General features: G+C 40.5%; 2 protein-coding genes across 5 annotated transcripts in view; both read right to left on the bottom strand.

Moving 5' to 3' along the window:
* Window positions 1-153: 153 nt before the first annotated feature.
* Window positions 154-11,718, bottom strand: LOC112573299. The gene is made up of 18 exons (XM_025253529.1): window positions 11,669-11,718; window positions 10,118-10,267; window positions 9,074-9,162; window positions 8,402-8,563; window positions 7,719-7,898; window positions 6,680-6,828; window positions 5,688-6,038; window positions 5,359-5,534; window positions 4,849-5,085; window positions 4,428-4,565; window positions 3,864-4,104; window positions 3,317-3,582; window positions 2,937-3,167; window positions 2,297-2,612; window positions 1,912-2,124; window positions 1,117-1,338; window positions 745-842; window positions 154-361 (listed from the first exon to the last, which is right to left on the bottom strand). The coding sequence occupies exons 11-18, from the start codon at window positions 3,935-3,937 to the stop codon at window positions 312-314; spliced, it is 1,470 nt and encodes a 489-aa protein (XP_025109314.1). The 5' UTR covers window positions 3,938-4,104; window positions 4,428-4,565; window positions 4,849-5,085; window positions 5,359-5,534; window positions 5,688-6,038; window positions 6,680-6,828; window positions 7,719-7,898; window positions 8,402-8,563; window positions 9,074-9,162; window positions 10,118-10,267; window positions 11,669-11,718; the 3' UTR covers window positions 154-311.
* A 2,859-nt stretch (window positions 11,719-14,577) lies between these two features.
* Window positions 14,578-19,474, bottom strand: part of LOC112573341 (receptor-type tyrosine-protein phosphatase kappa-like) — a 57,908-nt gene continuing 53,011 nt past the window's right edge. For all 4 annotated transcript variants that reach the window (XM_025253622.1, XM_025253623.1, XM_025253619.1 and 1 more), the window contains one exon: window positions 14,578-18,998. In XM_025253622.1, the coding sequence (XP_025109407.1) occupies window positions 18,414-18,998 (585 nt within the window). In that variant the 3' untranslated portion in view covers window positions 14,578-18,413. The remainder of the gene's footprint in view (window positions 18,999-19,474) is intronic.

Below are 19,474 nucleotides of genomic sequence, written 5' to 3' on the forward strand. Positions count from 1 at the left end.
TTCACCTGAACATATTTTATTATTAAATTATTAAAATAAAATTATGAAAATATCTACAAACAGAAAGAAAACATAAGATCACTAAAATTCATTGAAAGTACCAGTGGAAAAGGATTATTATAGCACTTTCTAGTAAACGGGCGACTTTCTTACCTCTAGAATCAAAGAATGCATTATTCGCGACTGAAGAGACAAGACTGACGACAGCTTGCGGTGGTTCGACGTGTCATTTCCGGTTTGATTTGACAGAAGTTCAAAGTCGTACTGCAGACCCACCTCAGGCACAGCACCGTCCACGTGAACGTTCATAGTCAGTGGATCGACTCCACCTTAATGTGACACTGCCGCTTCAATTCCTCACCTAATGAAGACCGTGACAACCCAAGATGAAAAGATTAAAAAAGCAAGCCCCCAATTTTCATTTTTAAAAGAAATTCCTCAGTAAATATTTGGAAATGAAGGATAAGTATATTCATACACAAATCTACATTTATTTTAACTATTAAAAGCTATCACCTATTAATCAACTGCTTAATTGTTTGCAAAAGACACAATGAAAGATCAGGTTTGTTTTGGCTGCAGTCGACACTGTTTACAGCCGTAATATAGCCTCAGTTGCTGGCACCGTAAAAAAACAGATAAGACACGGGAATGATGTGAACTGACTAAATTGGATTTCAAATAGCATTTTCTGAAGCATTTTCATTATCATGTTGTGGTTACAATGCACAGAGGAAAGCTTGCCTAGAGCAGAGAAGTCAGCCTTGAAGACTTGCTTTCGTGCCTGTATCCCAGTGCTGTCCCTCGTCATCGTGAAAGCCGCCGTGTATTCCTTCAGGGCTCTGCAATCACATCAGCGGTGGTTCAGTCCTTTACGATATCAGTGGGTGTTATTTGACATGATGCCAAGTCCATGTTCATAAGTGTATTATAATTTCACCTAGTCTGAGCGAATAACCCTGATCCATTCTCACGATGCGTGACATTAAATAGAAGTCAAAAAAGTAGGTGTGATATGATTAAGGGCCCTGGTGTCTGATGTCGATGATGATTGTTGTTGTCCTAGAAAAAACATGGATATGCCATTTTAAATCTACAAGAATCTGAGTGCCCCACCTGTCTGCCGGTATGATGCGGACATCAAGATAGACTGGTCCAGACAGCAGGGGAAATGGAGTCAGAGACAGTCCGTTGGTTTGCTGGTAGAACCCGCTGAGACACGGACGTTGGCCAGACCAACGCTGCACGAACTGAGGGGCGCACAGCTGGACCTGTCGCTGCGTGGCTGGGGTCAGCACCGTGCGATACTTGTCATTGTGGATGGTGAACAGGTCACTCCTGTTGTTCAAATCATTAAACCTTTAATTCATGGTACCTTTTTTCTTACAAAAGACCGAACTGCGGCTCCACATAGCTGCTTATACTTGTACTCACTAAAGATGCAAGCGGTTTAGGTTTCACCTTAATTTACATTTTATTTTATATAGAAAATGTGTCACAATGCTTTATTTGTTCGTCATCATTCCGTATCATACATAAAAAACAGACATCAGATATCCTTGACGACGACGACGAATGATGATGACAATGAAACACGCTGATCTCACTAAGTTAATAACCAGCAAAGAACAGCAAAACAAGAAACAAGAAAGAATAAATGAAAAAGGAGGGATGATAGTAAAGGCTGAATGATTTTAAAACACACACACACCATTCAAAGAAAGAGGGAAGCTGGTTTTTCCATTAAACAGCTAAAAGTGAAAAACTCGTCTGAAACAATTGTCGACAAATCGTATTCGCAAACAATTAATTTTTGGTATATTTTCGGTTCCAGACCTTTCTAACCCAAGTCAAAGCTATTAGGGAAAGTCGAGAACTCACCCAAATGTGTTTAGTCAGGAAAAGACTCACCTGATGCTAAAGATGTTAATAGCGTGTTTCGGGGCCTCGAGCCCTAACTCTAGAACCTGGGCACGTGGCGTTGTCTTGCGTTCTGGCACGAAATAAAGCTTCAGTCGACCGCCCGTCTCTCCGTTGACAAGAACCGACAAGTTGAACTGGACTCCGGATTTTGAGAAATTCCCCAAGTGCACTGCACCACGACACGACACAGCCACTGCCACACTGTGAGAGGACAAACATCACACCTTATGGCAACCAAAAGGAAAACTTTCAAATGGTGATACAAAGGAACCACTGATCTTTGAATAAAGATCCAAGCACATAATGTTAAATGATTTTCTCTGAGCATTGTCCACCTGTTTGTGGATTAGTTACACAGTTTAACAGTAGTTACCTCGCTTTCAGTCTTCCGCGGCTCTCTAAGGGCCCATCACCCTTGCGGAACTTGCTGATGTCGTTGGTGACATTGAGCATGGCGGAGGCCACCATCGTGCCGTCTATTTGCACGTGCCAGGGCAGGCCGGCTACCGTCGGAATGATCTTTTTCGCCTCCACCATCTTCTGGGACTTTCCAATGAAAAGATTAATGCCTCGGGCAATATTTTGCATCAAATTCTGGAACCTCCCTGGCCTTTTGTCACTTTGTGGATTGATGGCTTCTTTGACAATGACAATAAAGTCTTCCAGGTCTAAGAATCCCACGTCACTTCCTGTGAATAATACGAAAATTGAAGGCATAAACACGCCGACAATGTCCTTTGCAAAAATCGATTCCCATTCAAAACGTATTTTTTTAAACAGCTCTATACTAACATATGGAATGTTCCTTGTTGCAACATTGAAAACTCGTGTATAAAAATAATAATAGTACTGATGATGATGATGACGACGACGACGATCAATACTTCGATTAATTGCAGATTTCTGTTCAGTATAAGACAGTTTTTCAGAAAGAATCAGCTGCCATTTAAAGACTAAACACAAAGCATTAAAACATTAAATACACCCGCGTGTTTTTTCCCACCATGACTCACCTAACAGGCGAATGTGTAGCTGTGCTTGCGGGGAATCTCCGGATGGCATATTGACTCGCTGAAACAGTTCTTGAAGAGCTTGAACGACAGTCTTGTCTTCGAAGAAGAATGTGGGCACCTTCCTGGTTTTGACAGAACGGCTTGCATAATTTTGGCAATGAGCGCTCCGGGCTGGACATCTCTCCATTTGAAATTCTGGGCCCAAGAACTCACGCGCGATGTTTTCAAAACCTGCAGACGACAAGCGAAAGTCACAAGTTGTTCAAATTTTATTTATTTGCTCTGGTTCTGTCCATGAAAATTAGATACTGTCACAATTATCGAAATACATTTCACATGTTCCTTAGATGTCAGCGGCAAAGTGAAATAATGACAGAGACCTTGCACGTCGAGCCCGATGTCCACCAGCTCATGGGAGAAGTTGCCGATAGTGATGGTCAGAGAGACCCTCACGGAACTGAAGACGATTCTAGAGGGGTCGTAGACGACGTTGATGACAAATTTAGCGCCGGCAGGCATCTTAGACACAGGAACCTCCGTGTGGAAGGAGAACTCGCCATGGTGGGAGCCCCTGCCTCTAAGCTCTTCTATCACAGGAAGCTGAAAACTCTGTTCCTTCATAACTTTCCGCCAGAGAGAACGCAGGCTTGAGATGGAAAGCGAGAAGGGAAGAAAGAAAAGAACTACATTTATGTTGTTACCATAACAAAATCGATGCCGTTTCAAATCAAGAAAAATAGGTCCACAGTTTTCTCTGCCGGTATATGTATCTGCATGTAGGGAAGGAGGAAGACATTTTAAAAATTTTAAATAATTAAGTTGTGGTTTTGATTTTGTGTAAACAAATAAACACCAAGAGAGTAACTCTGACTTGACTGTCACGATATTAAAGCTTGATAACAGACGGTCATGCTCAGAAATGTTTACCTGAATGCGTGAGGAAGATTGGACTCCAGTAGGTGGATGAGTCGCGTGACCATGTAAAACTTCAAGCTGGTCATTTGCTCTGTTGGATGGCTTGCAGCAAGGCCCGGACACTGGTCTCGTCCTCCAGGCGAAGTAGATAATCAAACGCAACAGTTCGGAGAGACGAAGGTCGCATGACATCAGATAAAAGGTCCATGAAAACCTTTTGCAATTCCTTGTTCAGCTCCAGCTTTCCCATAGCCTACAGACAGGGTAGGGCAAAAGTATCCCAGTAAGAAAGCATGTCCTGGTACATTCCTGATGCGTGGATATTTCCCACAGTTCTCAGACATTAATGTTTCTAGACTTGCATCTCGAAAAAAGAAGTTTGTTTGAAGGAAGAAAGGTTAGAATGAGCTGAGGAAATTACTTGGGAAATGCTCTCTTGTACTGAGCTCATCCCAGTCATAAAAATAATTACACTTATGTGAACCTTCAGCAACATTAGATCCTTTAAAACAGCGTTCTTTGAGCAGTGTCATTTGCACGTTAAATGGTCGTTTACTAGTGAGGAGTGCAACTCACCAAAATAACAGCCCGAGAAATTTTCTCAGGAAGGGCTGAATTTTTCAAACACCGAATCAAGGCTGGCACCAGTCCTTTACCATCCTTTGATTCGTTGTCGTAAAACATTTGGATGGCATCCCCGGCGTTTCCCAATGTCTGAAGAAGACATAGCAGAATGTTTTCAGTGATTTTAAACTCGACTTTCACAACAATATTTTTCTTCGTGCATTTTGAAAATAATTTCTGTTGCTTTTTTAAAAGTACAAACTACAGTCTCGTCTTGCTGTCTTTACAGATCTTCTCTTGGTTTGAAACTCATGTGATGTCGTGATCATCTGATAATGAATGAGATGTTGGGTAATGGAACAGTTAGAAAACTGAAAAAAGAATATGTGGAGAAAGAATGACCAAAGATGTGCAGGAATAAAGTGGAGAGTACTTTGACTGTGTCCAGCAGGGAAGCAAGCGTGTAGTGCTGTGTGGCGGGGTCCAGGCTGGTCAGACGGCAGGTGTCTCCCATCCCAGCACGCAGGTGCTGTAGGATCTCTTTCAAGACCTTCTTCCCCTCATTCACGTAGTTGCGGTTGTTGTTGTTCCTCACGCTGTTGGACAGTTTGTTGACCAGGCTTCCAAGGGACAGCCAACAGGTTCTTGTGGATTTCACCTTGCAGAACTCCTAAACATCAATCGGAATTGTGAGGCGACAAAGCGAGTCCTTCTTTGCGACCTTCTGATAACAAAACCTGTATGAATATAATCTTTATTCCTTCTTCTCTCTCTCTCTCTAAAACAATAACACACATACACGCACGCACACCCACCTACACACACTCGGTCACGATTATCTTTACAGTGCGAGCCGTGATATGGCCTCTGTTGCTGATCCTGTAATTCCAACACGAAAAGTAAATAATACATAAAATCTCACAAAGAAGAAAGCCTTACTCACAAAGATCTTCTTCACAACAGCTGGCGACGGCGCATAGAATAAAGCCATGTTGAAAAGTGTGACACCTCCAGCTACGTCACCAACGAGACCGCGCTGCAGGCAGGTGGCGTACGTGGCAACGCATGCGTCACTACCACATGACAGCAGCCCGTCCAAAAAAACGTCTCCGAAATGTCCTGTACAGGTAAAAATCATGTTGACACAGTCGCACCTTGACCGCTCCGGGGACACGAAACCACGAGACCGATCTTCCTAAACACCATTTATGTTTAGCCTAATGACACGAAGCCTAATAACACTTCTCAAAACAAGATAGAAAATTTTCTTACCTGCAGGAGAGATGGCTTCATATCTCCAGAATTCACTTTAAGGGGACAAAGGAGTGCAGAGGAGCGGCACAAGATTAGAGAGTCGAGGACTTCCTCCAAAACACTCTCCTTGGCGTTTCTCATCAGGTTCACCAACGCCCGGAAGTTGACCGGCGGCAAATCTTGCGACAACGCGGAGTACGTGTTCATGAGGCTGTTGAGCTGTGAGAAGATCTTAGGCGCCATGGTTTCTGGTTCTTCAGTCTGTTCGAATGTCATGCTGAGATCCACAATGTCCCGACCCTGGAGCCCGCGACTCATGGCGCGTTTATTCTGGGGACGGAGACAACCGATTCCAGGGTCAGCAGCTGCCTGTTGAAAAAGAGAATAAAGTCACGGACTGTACACCTTCCCTCACACGATGGTTGAAAATGCTGAAGCAAAACCGTTTGACAAGCTACGGTTTTAATTTTGAACGCTTGTGTGCTTAGAGGGGTTTTTTGGTGTCTGTTTCTCTCAGTACTGTGTATTCATCTTTTTTTTTTCATTTATTTACACGTATGACATTTATTTCTAATCTTTCTACGTAGTACTGGTCTGAAGCCGAACCGTTCTGCTAGCAGTTCCTAAGTGATGGTGCTGATGCAACTCTGTTTTACTTTAAGCATGGCTTTGCCTGGATGAATAATTTTATTTACTATTTTATAGTTGTGGCACTGTTTGCCATCCCTCCCCCCACTTTTTTTTTTTTTAATTGTCACTGCATTGATTCTGTGGGTCATTCTCTTCGTTTCCAAACTCTTAGGCACAGAACAGTGAAAACCTTTGTTCTTTCATCCTGACCTTGTTTGAACTATATATATATATAAGCTCTTACAAAATAGTGCAACGGCAATATTTAACTTTATCTATATGCATTAATAGGTCACAGTATTCCAGTCTCTTAAAACAGAAAAAAGCTTTAAAAAAATAAATCCTGTGAGCATGCCAATGCGTTTTGCATGGATATATACTTGACCGAGGCCACGGGATGTGTCTGAGATGGTCCATCAGAAATGAAAGGCTGGAAGGTCTCGTGCTGCGCGCACTCCGACGACTCAATCCTCCTGTTGCCGCTCAGCTTGTACGTGCAGTTCACCTCTGAACGGAACGGGTAAATCATCTGAACACACACACACGTTCAATTAAGAATTGCAGAATTCAATATGTTGCCGTTTAAGGCCATTCTTAAGGAAACAACATACATCCGTCATGTAAAAACTACTTAAAAGTCGGTCATACATTCCTCTACGAACTTGTATTACTGGACTGCTGGCAGACGATTTTTTTCCAGCTAACTACTAAAACGAGGCATGAGACTATAAAGCTTCCGGTTTATTCACATTCTTTGTGTAGGCTCGCCGAGACTAGCAGTAGAGAGCTTTTGCAAGAGGCTAAGCGTTGGTCTTGGCAGACAGACAGCAGTCCACCTATATATTTAGCTTAAGAACTCACCTCAAGAACTGAGAATGAACTAGTAAAATAGATTCAGTGAAAAAAGGAAAACGGTAATTTATAACAATAGTCGACAAAGGAAATGTTTGTCCTTTGTTATTATTGTTGCTCTTGTATTTACTACATTACATCTAACCTCTACAGTCCATTACGTTCGCTGTTTTATGAGTGTTAAGTACACAAGGGTCTGAGACCGAGCCAGTGCACAGTTGATTGCCTGCGATTTTTTAATTAAGCAAACATTTTCATTTTAATTCTCGTACATTCTGGAAAATCGAATATATTTATATTTAGTCCTACGCCTGTCTACTTAATTCGGAGCTAAAAAAAAACACAAGATGTTGACATACAGAAATAGTATGACAATTGTATGTTAGTAAAGTTGTTGTCCGTGGGGAAGCAAAATAACAGCTGCAAGTGTTACAAGAATTTTTTGCCAAAGAAATGGGTTCATAGGTTTATCAGTTTGTGTCTGTCAAACTCCTAAATTTGCTGACTGCTGAAAATAACTTTGAAGGGATGGGAGGTCATCATCAAAAGTAAAACAGTAGTAGTTACCTCGTCTGTATTACCCTCAAGCACATTAAGCTGAAAGTTCTTGACGAATGATAGCAAGGATAGCTGACTACCCTGCACCTGAGGCATCTGACACATGGTGAGGTCACGGGTGGTGGTGATCACATTCTTCTCATCCGCGGAGAAGGTGAAGCGTGTGGGACAAGCTCCGAATATATCATGCTGGAATATACAACACTCGCTGAGTTTGGGTGGCTACGGCCATGCTGTGGTACCCACCTTTAGTCTCACAGGAAAATTCTAAAATATTTCTGGCATTTTCTTCCTTTTTTTAATTTCATGGCACAATATATTACAGCAATACAAAGAGAGGTACCAAGGTTCACACAAAATAAGAAAAAAAATCGAAGAAAAAAAAACCACACACATTGTCAGCAATTACTACCATAGATACTTATTAGATAAAATGTTGTACAATGTCCACAATAAGACAAAAGAAGGGTCTATATCTTTGAATCTGACTTGACCATGAAATTCTTTTCTTTATGGCATTTTCTGCTGACCTACAATTCATGGTGTTTGTTGTGTAAGACTGTGTGTGTTTATGTGTGGATGTCTCATTTACCTTTTGTGCAAGTGTGTACTACTGATTATGGTAGCGTTTGAGTACAAGTACACATGTATGTATGTATAATGTACACAAAAGAGAGACACGAAGGTGCAACCTGAACAACGATGTCGTCATATTTGTCGGCTGGGAGGATAGGCAGCTGGAGCTGGGAGGCGATTGCACGCTTGATGTTCACAACGTACAGAGGATCTTTTTTGTCCACCACCATCTGATGATCTACCACTACACCATGGTTTATCTGCAGTTGACTTCGGACCTGTCAGTACAAAGAATAAGCAGGAGAAATAAGGCCTAACACGGAGGGGAAAGGGGCGCGCGCACGCACACAGACACGCGCACACTAAATATAAAAGATGCCGGAAACACAAAATATGGGAACTTCAGTGTTATCACTTTCCTTGCTCATTTGAATTTGAAATTTTACATTGAGCTCTGTGAGTAGGTGCCAGGAACTTGTAAAATTTTGTTATATTGAAAAAAAAAAATAATGTCGAGATTCTAATGGTACAAACAAACCAACAAGTGCAGAGACTGGGACAAGTAGTAAGAAAGATGTGATGCAGAGATCATGATGTAGAGAATGGACCAGAGTGTAGTTCTGCTTTGGTTTTGACAGACTTACGGTATATTTTGAAAAAAAAAACCAAACAAGATAAGCCGGCGTGTACGCACTCGCAGCACAAGCTAGCACTGACGGCAACATTTCTGTGTGCCATCAAGACTGAAATGTGGCCCAATCCCCGACCTCACTCCACCTGCAAATTACCTGTGCAGGTCCATCGCCAGGAATCTTGATGTCTGAGATTGAGAGAAATTTCCATCTTCCCCTCGCTCCAACAGTTTGCACCCGCTGAGCTGTAGGGATGTAGAAACAAAGAAAGTCTTCAACTTTTGTCGCTGAACTTTTGTTTATCTTCCTGAGGAACTACACAACACCCCGACACGATTTTACATTTCACTTGTAGCAGAATCGTGTGACTATTTGTTTCGAGAACCTTTTCTTTGATCAAATAAAAAGACAAAGGGATCTCCGGTCTGGATGCTAGACATCGGTTAGAGCAAGCAGAGAATCACAAAGACTATGTAAAGAACATTGGGGTTAGTTTCAAACACCCCAAACACCCCTTTCCCCATGAAACCATCCCCGGCATGCTGTTCGTTATGTTGGGGTAGGAATGGGACCACAGTCTATCTTTCAACTGCCACAGTTGAAGAAAAGGTTGGATTTAAAGAAGGCCACATGGGATGTTGAGGATATCTCTCCCGTGTCTTTCAACAGAAACATGATCGTAGATATCTTCCCCGGTTTTCAGCAACCCGTGTTTATCAAGCGAGAAGCGTCTTCTGTCACAGGGTTCGTATCTGACGAAGATAAAAGTCTCTTTACTGCCGTGTGTGCACATGCATCTCACTCACAGAGGAAGTGGCAGGGCGACAAACACTGTTTCCATCTCTCTCTTCGTCTTACATATACTGTATATATGGCTACTGTCGGTTGGGAACAGCTGAGACATTCTATGTAAAGGGGGAAGAGGGAGGGCGATGTGTATTTTTTTATTACTCATATGACACAGTCCATGCTAGAAGTAAGCCGCAGTATGCCTGTCTTTTAATTAGGTTATAAAACTGTTTTACGAAGTAAAAAAAAAAATGCAAGTCAGATGTCATTGATGCCAGAACGAAATAAAAAGAATATATCTGTTCCACGTGGTTTGTCTAATGAAAGTATGAATTGAATTAAAAATCCAGAAAAATTAAGCATCAGTTTAACTGAAAACATGAGAGAAAGAAGATCAAAATAGTTTCTTACTCCATTGACGTTTCGCACTTTTTGTAAACAATCAACTTAACGGTGCAGGTGAGCTTCGAGCCACTGGCGATGTCACTAGCCCCCAAAAATCCTGTCACCACTGATGCTCGTATTTGTAGATATACATCCTCCGTTGGTTGAACCACCCGTCTGTCAAAGACGAGCATGTTTATTTAGTTAGTTATTTTTGACTATTCAGAACAAAGGGCGGCATACTTTTAAAAGGAGCATAAAGAGTTGAAGGCTAAGTAACAGAGAACCGAAAGAAAACCAGGTTTTATTTTTGTGACTAGACAGCTAGATAGACATGAAAACTCTCAACACGTCAAGATATCGGAAACAATATGACGGTTGTCTACATGTTTCACTGCTGAAACAGTAAACAAAACAATACGAGTGTAATACCTGGCAGTAAGGGTAAGTGAGAGGATGTAAGAATGAGAAATACATGTAGCATGCATTGTTTAAAGACTGTTCTGTCGATAGATATTTCCAATTTAGTGTGTGTGTGGAGTAAGTTTCTTCAGACTTTCTTGTCTATTCGGATGTGATTACTGAGATACAATCGCCGCATTTAAACTGCCTCCTATCTCCGAAACTGCTTACAAAATATTCCTCAATTATAATATCAAGTTGTTTAAGCTGCTATAAACTTGCAGTGAGATTTTTTAAATTTCACTAGAACACTTAAATAATCTTTGTCGAGCATATCATTTCTTTGAGTCCACTTAAAAACAAACACAAACGTTTCCTACATCCAGAGCACAGACCGTTCTTCTCAGGCGAAGAGAAAAAAGCAGCAGCTCGTGTGTTTGCACTATCTCGGTTCTGCTTTGGGAGCTAAAAGTTCACTGCTACAGTTCTCTCTTTGTTTCTCATTTTGCTTCCTGGGAAGGGTGGATTTCAACGGCCCTCCACCCCTTTGATAGCTCTCTGCCATATGTTTCTGTTTTCTGCTACATTTTATCTCACATCTGATATGAAATTAATGCAAGTTTTTTTCTTCACAAGCTCAAGACACACATGAATAAAGCACACACACACACATGCGCGCACACACAGATAGAGTGAGAGAAAATCGTGGTCACCTAAATAACAAAAAAAAAAAAAAAAATGTAGATGACTTTTTTCACTTCAACGAAGAATAAAACTAGACTCTGACGGGAACGAAAGTCGTACTTAAACAGCTTTATTTTTTTTTTAATAGTTTTTTTAATTTGAATTCTGCTGTGCCCTGTGTTTCTGTAAAGCTGATTATCTAAACAGATTCAAGAGCTTGATGTTTAAAATTAGAAACATGTCCCTTCGGTGACCTGTACTTATGTGTCGCAGTCCTCCACCCGTGGAATCAAGCTTTAACATCTCCCCTTCAGTTCTAAGTGTTGAAGAACTCATGTCTATCTTAATGTTTGTGAACGTGCCTGCTTGAACATTTTTCGAGCCTGCCATACAATGAAATATTCCTTCCATAAATGCATTATTTGCTATTATTATTTTGTTATTAGTTCGACTCACTCCTCTTTATTCTTTATGGGCTGTATGGGGACTTACCTGCATTACAGTCAGGTAATTTGGACAGCTGTCGATTGCTGACGCACCCTAAAAAAAGAAATGATGTTTACATCAGATAATAGGATATATTAGCATATAAATAAATAAGTCTTGTAAGCTTTTTCATCAAAACTTTCTTTTCGTGCCTAAATTTTTCTTGTCCGAACAAGGTCGTTAAAGGTTGATTAAGTTTGGCAAAGCTATGTGAAAGTCACCGGAAGTACATTAGAGCTTTGGTCAAAATTTAAGTCCAACTTGTTTAATTAACCAATAAAACTTTGGAGGTTTGACCCCTGGACACTTTGCGTGATTAAGGACGACCTTTACATAAATTTACTGCACACAAAAATTCAGGGTAGTGTAGCTTAATATTTTCATAAACGAAACTGTTTAACTTTTTATAAAATTTTGTTTTGAGAATTTTCAATTTTTCTCCTCGGCACAACGCGTTTGCAAAATGGTAACTGCTTTTTATATAGACGACAACAGCAACAACAACAAAACAAAGAAAGCACTATATATATTTGAAGCTTCTCTCTTTGTTTGCTTAACAATCTGCCCATCTCAACTCGACCTCTTTTACTCTCTTTACCCCCTCACATCCCCTACCCTACATGCAACACATGTATATATAAGAATTTCCTAGGTAGCGGACAGACAGACGCACGGACGGACAGATGAACTAGCCTGGAATGAAGACAAGTGCTAGACAGAGCAGACTCCACTTCATCATCGCCATATTGAGTGGCGATGTGCCGTGTCCTGGGCTGGCGAACCGTGCCGGACATGACTGCCCACCCAACACCTCTTGTTTCGGGCTCGATCTGACAATCAAACGTCAATGCTCCTCCACTTACAAGATTGCTTTCGTATTCACAGACCAAATAATTTTTTAATTCTCCTTTCAGCATCATCTAATCCATAAAAAAACAAGCAAATGTATGATTTATGCATGCAATGTTTGTGCGCGTGTTTATTTTTGTGTGCGGACGACATAATAAAATAATAGTTGGTGAGAGGGTTGAAGTCATACATGCAACGGTACTAGTCTCACCTCTCAAAAGATGCGGTCTGATGACTGAATGCCGGTCACGTCCTTTATTCACCTGTCAGCCTACATCTACCTCTGCTCTCCAGTGGCGACCGTCCGGCAGTTCTGTCAGCAGTGGTGTAGCTGAACATCTATATTTCTGCAGATGCAGAAGATACTCGGCACTTTCGAGGCACGTGTCCTTTTCGTGAACAGTTCCCGGCCAGCAGCCGTTGCGTTCACCCAGTGGCGCAAGGCGAGGCGCTGCCAGTGGCATTTCATTCACAGCCTCTAGATCCTATATATATACACGTGGACCATCCGTGGCTAGAGCATCATGCAACGGCTGAGCTTGCTATATAAGTTTCGACCCTAGCATTTCTTGAGTTTGTGTGCGTGCATGCGTTTATATAGGTGCGTGTGTGCATGTGCGTATGTGCGAATTGATAAATCACGAGCGACCTAGCTTTTATTGCGGGTGGTGTGTGTGTATGTCTGTGCTTTAGTATGTCTTTCCCACTCACACGTTTTTCATTTTACGGTCACGTAGCTGATCTGTATGTGTATGTGCGTGTGTTCTAAATGTTTCGCAAGGATAACATAAAGTCTTTTTCTCCGTGTGCCTTTCAAGATAGTGATCGATGTATAACAAGTTATTTAGTCTTGGGGGGGGGGGGAATTCATTTTTAACTTACACCTGGTGATTCATTTTTCACAAGATGAGCCGTTTATAGTTTCACAACAGCAGAAAAGATAAATAATTTTCTCGAAACTCCAACTCTAGAAAGAAACTACAAGTGCTGATGGAAGTCGGTCGATTCGACCATGTGTCTTCACACATCACAGTGAAATAGCTTCTGACCCACGTAAGCAAGTCTCCACAAACTCTATATGACTAACAGATATGTTATGCAGTTCTACAAACCATTCGATGTTGCACTAAACAGACCCACTTTGTGACCACTGTAATACCCTCGATGTGCTTTTCTTCTAACCAGGCTTCTATGGCAAGTACTTTCCCACTAAATCAACCGGCCAACTGGAGTGACGGTTGTGTAGAGGTTAAAACACTCGCTAGAGCGTCTGTGGGTTCCGATCTCGTCTCGGGACACTATATGTGACACCTGTTTGCAAGGATGGGCGTCGGGGAGTTTCTCCGGTTTCCACCCACTTCCTCACTCCATTGTGAGAAGTCACTTCAAGGGGGAAGCACTTTCCCACTAAACCAACCAACGGCGTGAGGCAACATAAACGATTTGGCAGCCAGTTCAGATCACCCCATTGCAGACCTGCACATCAAGAGCAAGAGACAACAACAGGAAAAGAGGGCACCATCAACAGTAAACAACACCTGCGGCGTCACAGAACAGCGACCCTCCTCCCACACCTGCCCTACTCCCCTGCCATCCTCCACTCCTCCATATCCCCATCGCCTTTAGATGTAAATATTTTTCCCTTCCAAAAGCAACAACAACAACGGCGTAAGAGAAGTCGGTGAGAGCAAGTCAAAAGTCGCAGCAGATTGCCATCTCAACCAGCAGCAAGGCTGAGGACTTCCAGGAAAGTTTGCCTTGAATTTGCACTCTTAGGCGCTGGTAGCAGAGGTAGCCATAAATAAAACATGCCACGAGTTGAGCTTTCATCTTCAAGAGTGCATAAGCGTGTGCTAGCTGGTTATTCCCTCAAGTGCAATCGACCTTTGCTTAGAGCAAAGTGTTTTATATCAATTCACTAAGGTAGAAAGACATATATATATATTGTCAACACAAAACTTTACAATAAATGATGATTAATAACGCACAATAATAAACGCTCAAGCAATTTAAAAGAATGCATGCAAATGTACTCAACAAAAAGGAAGATAGGTTTGGAGCTGATGTAGCAAGAAAATATAATACCTTTATTGTCTCAAATTTCACCGTTCTGGAGACGTGAAAACAGACACAAATTACCAAAAGGGCAAATCTTGTGCATATACCATGCCATTAGTGCATAGAAAACGCAATCTGACTGAACAGTAAATAAGTTTAAAGCAGTACTTTTATGGAACTTATAATTACAAAAATAAAGATACCAATTAATGTAGAATTAAAATGTCTTTAAAACAATTAAATGTAAACCTATGAGCAACATTGCATTTTTGCACAAAGATTATGTAAAGTTCGTGCAGATTATCTCTTTTCTGGACTGACACTACTTGGCAATATCAAAACAAAAACAAACATTGTGAAGCTGAAAACACATTCTAATATGCTATTATTAGGTTGGTGTTCTTCAACCCATTTTGTATGTGAAGTGCACATGAAATGTACAAAGAAATAATTTATGGTTGCAATTGATAGGTTTTGATTTTGATGTGTCAAAGGCAAAACGTTACGCTGAAAGTACATAAAAAGAAATAGTTTTGATGCGACATACTGAGTTTCTGCATGACGAAAATATATATGCACAGATCACAGATTTAACATAAAATAGCTCTTAAAGTTATCATTTCTAGAATTATATCAAACTCTTTAAAGAAATATTCTTTATGATCTTAGGCAAGTTCTTTGGCAAACTTTATCTGGTTGACACAATAATTATACAGACATAAAATACCATAAGCATCATTAAACATCCATGATTATCTGAGTAATAGATACAAAAGTAGCTCTCATTTTCTGACATTTATTTTACAAACTGCAATGAATCAGCTTGATAAAATTTGTTAAAGAGGACATTGTGAAATCACAATTGTCATGAGACTCTAGTCTCACTCACCTCCTGTTTGTAGCTGTATGGGCAGAATTGAAAAAGTCTCACAATACCTTTCCAAATGCTAAGTACTAAATAATGAACTGAAGATGCAAAATGCTGTACATCCGACTTTGCTGTAAGTCATGTGTGCTTTGAATGGTACTGCTGGCAACCTAAGCACAACTGAAGAAAGAAATCAAAAGGTCTGGGGCTAACCTGTCACCAAAAAGAATTTAAGCAGGAACAGAAACTTCAATCAGAAGAATCAAGCACTAAAAACTATAACACTATGAAATTGATGATTACATATTGGAATTTTCAGTTATGGTGAAAATAGAACATTTAACTTCACCATATTTATCTGCATTTAATATAAAAGGCCATACAGTTGAACAACACAAATCAGGCTGCAAATTCCTGGACAACTGGTAAAACAATCTATTGAATTGTAAATCTTTTAAGGTCTTCCACCTATGGGCTGCTTCTTCATAGTACCTTGTCATGACAAAGGGAATGATATAAGATACATCTGACATGCAAAATATGTTATTTGAATTTCACCTCAGGAATATGATACAAATATAAAATTGAAAGAGAAATTGAAATTAAAGAAGCATACTGAAACGACTATATTGTTGTGATGAAATGTACTCAAAATCTACATATACCAAAGATGACAAAAATTTGAATTTGGAGTTCATAATTTATAAAATAAAAAACCCACAATTTTCTGACAATTTATCATACCTTAGCTTATACAGACAACAAGCAGCATTTACCATGGGATGCCAACAAAAGTGGCTTTTGGGATAAGTCTTATTTAAAAATTTATCTTCTAATCACAAAAAATGCTCTGCTGCTATCTGAAACAAGTAATGCAACTGTTCTATCAATGTTGTGTGCTCATGTTATCTTTGTCACTCTTTGTCATTGCAGATTTTCCAAAGTGTCAAAGCCATTTAATCTGCAGTGATCACCCTTCTCCAACCGCTCATGGGTAAACATTCCTTTCACATCATTGACTGATTGCTGCAAATTACTGCAATGTGCAGTGCCGTGAACTTGTCTGTTAGTTGGAACATTGCACTATACAGGTGACCTTTATTATTATTTAATATTACGGCAAAAGATTTTATATCATCATAGAAATCTTTAAATCCTTTTCTTAAAGTATCAAAAACTTGTTTATCTTGGATAACTTTTTAAAATTTAGCGTACAAGGTGATTGAAAATATAGGTCCCTAAATTCAGCAATTTATTATTTAAAGATAGTTACAAAAAGGGTTATGTAACTGAGACATATTGTTGCAGTGGCTATTAGTGAAAGTCCTATTTTTATGACTAATATCCCAGGACACATAAAGCGAAAGTAACCACACTCTCTCCAGTTGAACTATATCTTGATAAAATTTATGAGGTAGGCATACAGAATGGTGCTGTACCCATCATATGTTCAGCAAAGTCTAGGCAGCACTGATGCACTAAAAAAGATACATAGGTGTTTTCAAGATTACATGTCCACTGTTAAGTGAGGCTGTCAAAATGTTTTAGGAAGATGTGACTCGTGCTAGGTATCTTCCTCACAAAACACCCAAGGCTGAAGAAGGTGAAAAAATGTGCTAACATCAACATTGGTGTCATCATGAAAATCAACTGCAAAGACAGCAACATGATAAAAATGTAAGCTTGGAGCACCCCACCATGTTGACTAGCCACAAGACCAGTTGAGACATCCTATAGTTTATCTCTACATTAACCACTCTGCTGGAATGTTGTTTGAGAAAAATGTGGATATAGCAAGCGAAGGAATAGTAGAGAGTATTCTATGGGAACAGTGAGAGTGATGGCATTAGTCTGTCAAAATGTGCTCCACAAAAGTCCAGTAGGAACCTTCAAAAACAGAAGGACCACAAAAAAGTGACCCAGAATGCAGGAAACTGGGACTATGAGAGGTATGTGGATAATATGAGACATAATGACTATTAGCAATAAGAGCCACAAATCTGATATTCCAGAGATTCAACCATCAAAGTTTTAAGTTATTAAATATAATTACCAGACTATGCTTCTACACAAGGAGCTTTTATTGATGTCTTAAATAACATAACACCTTGCACGACAGCCAATGGTTTAAATGTAACTTCTGGAGCAAACCTTTTCTCCCTGAGTTTTTATTTCAATTATAGCTGATTCTCCACACATATTTTTTTCTTCAGCCTCATTATTTCAATGTATATGCTTACAAGCAAGCATAGATAAAGATGACATATGTACATACATGAAGCACATACAGGTACATGCATACCCACTGCCACCAATATACTTTCACACACAAAAACACAGTGCTCCTGGATTCCTTTGCCCAGAGCGTAAACCCCCAAAAATCTATGCATGATCTATGCATTGCAGCATGCTCCAACTACTGTACTCATCAAAATTTGTCTTTATACAGTATCTCAAATGTGTTAAGGTGGTTATCACAAAGAAAGCTTATCACAAATTTAGTGATTTACTTTACAATCATTATTGGCAAATATGTCTTTTTACAACTCACATTCAGGCATCCTTATGCAGCACTTGAACCATCGCCACCTTGTCTCATCCTCATTTTTAGTGGAAACATCCACATCTTTGATTAACATTTGTCTTTAAAATAATTTTCAGGATAACAACATGAAAATGGTAGTACGTAGCATTTTTGTGTGAATTAAGCAACCTTTTAACTATCAGCCTCTCATGGTAATCAGGCATGCACTTCCTTTTGACAGTTCATGATCAGAAAGTACTGGCCAATGCAAAAAGGCACCTTCATTCTTCAAATGTTCACAGCAAAGAGCATTATGTGAAATAAGACGTCCTGTGCAATATCATGATGCACACTAGTGCTCTGCAGATCCTCTTCAAAGGCCTCTTTATCCTTCTTCATGCATGTAAAGACAGCCTTGAGAAGATAGCCAACAACACACAGACTGATGCCATTCATGTCTGCCATATGTGTAGTGTGCTCCCTACAGAATGGAAGCTCTCACTGGTCTGTTTGCGCTCTAGATGTTTTTCAATGTTTACATCACTGTTAGAACTACAGACACTAGCACCGTGATGGAGATGGTTACATATGGACTGATTAAAGACAGAGTCTAGTGAGATGGCACCAAAGGAATTTGGTGATGGGATGGAGGTTCCTGCTGCACACGCAGCTTGTGCACCATCCAAGTGAGAAGAAGACAGAAGGCTGTCCGTTGACGGGAAAGAAAAACGGTCAGATATGTATAGATGATGTGAGAGATGAGGGGACAGTTGAGCAATGCATGCGCTGAGTCTAGCTTGTACACCATGATTTCCTGGAAGAATTGTATCTACCATATCATCAAGAGCGGTTTCATAACTACCTGCCTGGCTGCTATGGGCAGATAAACTTTCATCCGTGGAAAGTCCATCTTGAGCTTGTGGTACACGTCTTGTGGGGAAGGCATCTCCTTCTGCCCCGGTAATGACTATCTGAGGGCGTAAAACCATGGAAGATGCAAACTCTGCCATGAAGGAGTATATGTAACGGTATTCCTCCTGAAAATAAAGACATTCAGTCACTGAACAACAAACATTCTTCCTCCTGAAAATAAAGACATTCAGTCACTGAACAACAAAAATTCTCTCCTTTTCCCCTACTAACACCCACACCATGCCAATGCCCACCTCTCTCTCTTCCTGGACCTTTCTCTTTACAATATCTCAGTCAGTCATCCCTTGACGAGCATCTGTCATTAGGGGGAGCACATGGATAAATGTGGCAGCTGAGAGGGCCTGCCACTCTTGCCTATTCTGGGTGAGAGTGAGCAGGTCCTGTACAGGACAACCAATCCAGTCTTTGACATTCGTAAGCCAGCTCTTTCTCTGGGCACAGCAGCATCGACTATCCTCCAAGATGAATTGGAGGATAGTCTTTGACAAAGTGTCATGCTGAGTTAATGGTCAAAGAAGACCATCTTATGTCACCTGACTATTGAAAGTAGAGGTTCCTAATGTCCTACGAGTGTGGCAAT

The sequence above is a fragment of the Pomacea canaliculata genome, linkage group LG10 (genome assembly GCF_003073045.1).
Source record: "Pomacea canaliculata isolate SZHN2017 linkage group LG10, ASM307304v1, whole genome shotgun sequence".
Lineage (NCBI taxonomy): Eukaryota > Metazoa > Mollusca > Gastropoda > Architaenioglossa > Ampullariidae > Pomacea > Pomacea canaliculata.

What these genes read in the sequence shown, in the direction of transcription:
- LOC112573299 (XM_025253529.1), bottom strand. Translation starts at nt 3,937, where the DNA reads ATGACCAGCTTGAAGTTTTACATGGTCACGCGACTCATCCACCTACTG. An exon ending in GCTACACATTCGCCTGTTAG is followed by an intron (nt 2,613 to 2,936) that starts GTGAGTCATGGT and finishes TATTATTCACAG; the next exon opens with GAAGTGACGTGGGATTCTTA. An exon ending in GGCTGACTTCTCTGCTCTAG is followed by an intron (nt 362 to 744) that starts GCAAGCTTTCCT and finishes GGTCTTCATTAG; the next exon opens with GTGAGGAATTGAAGCGGCAG.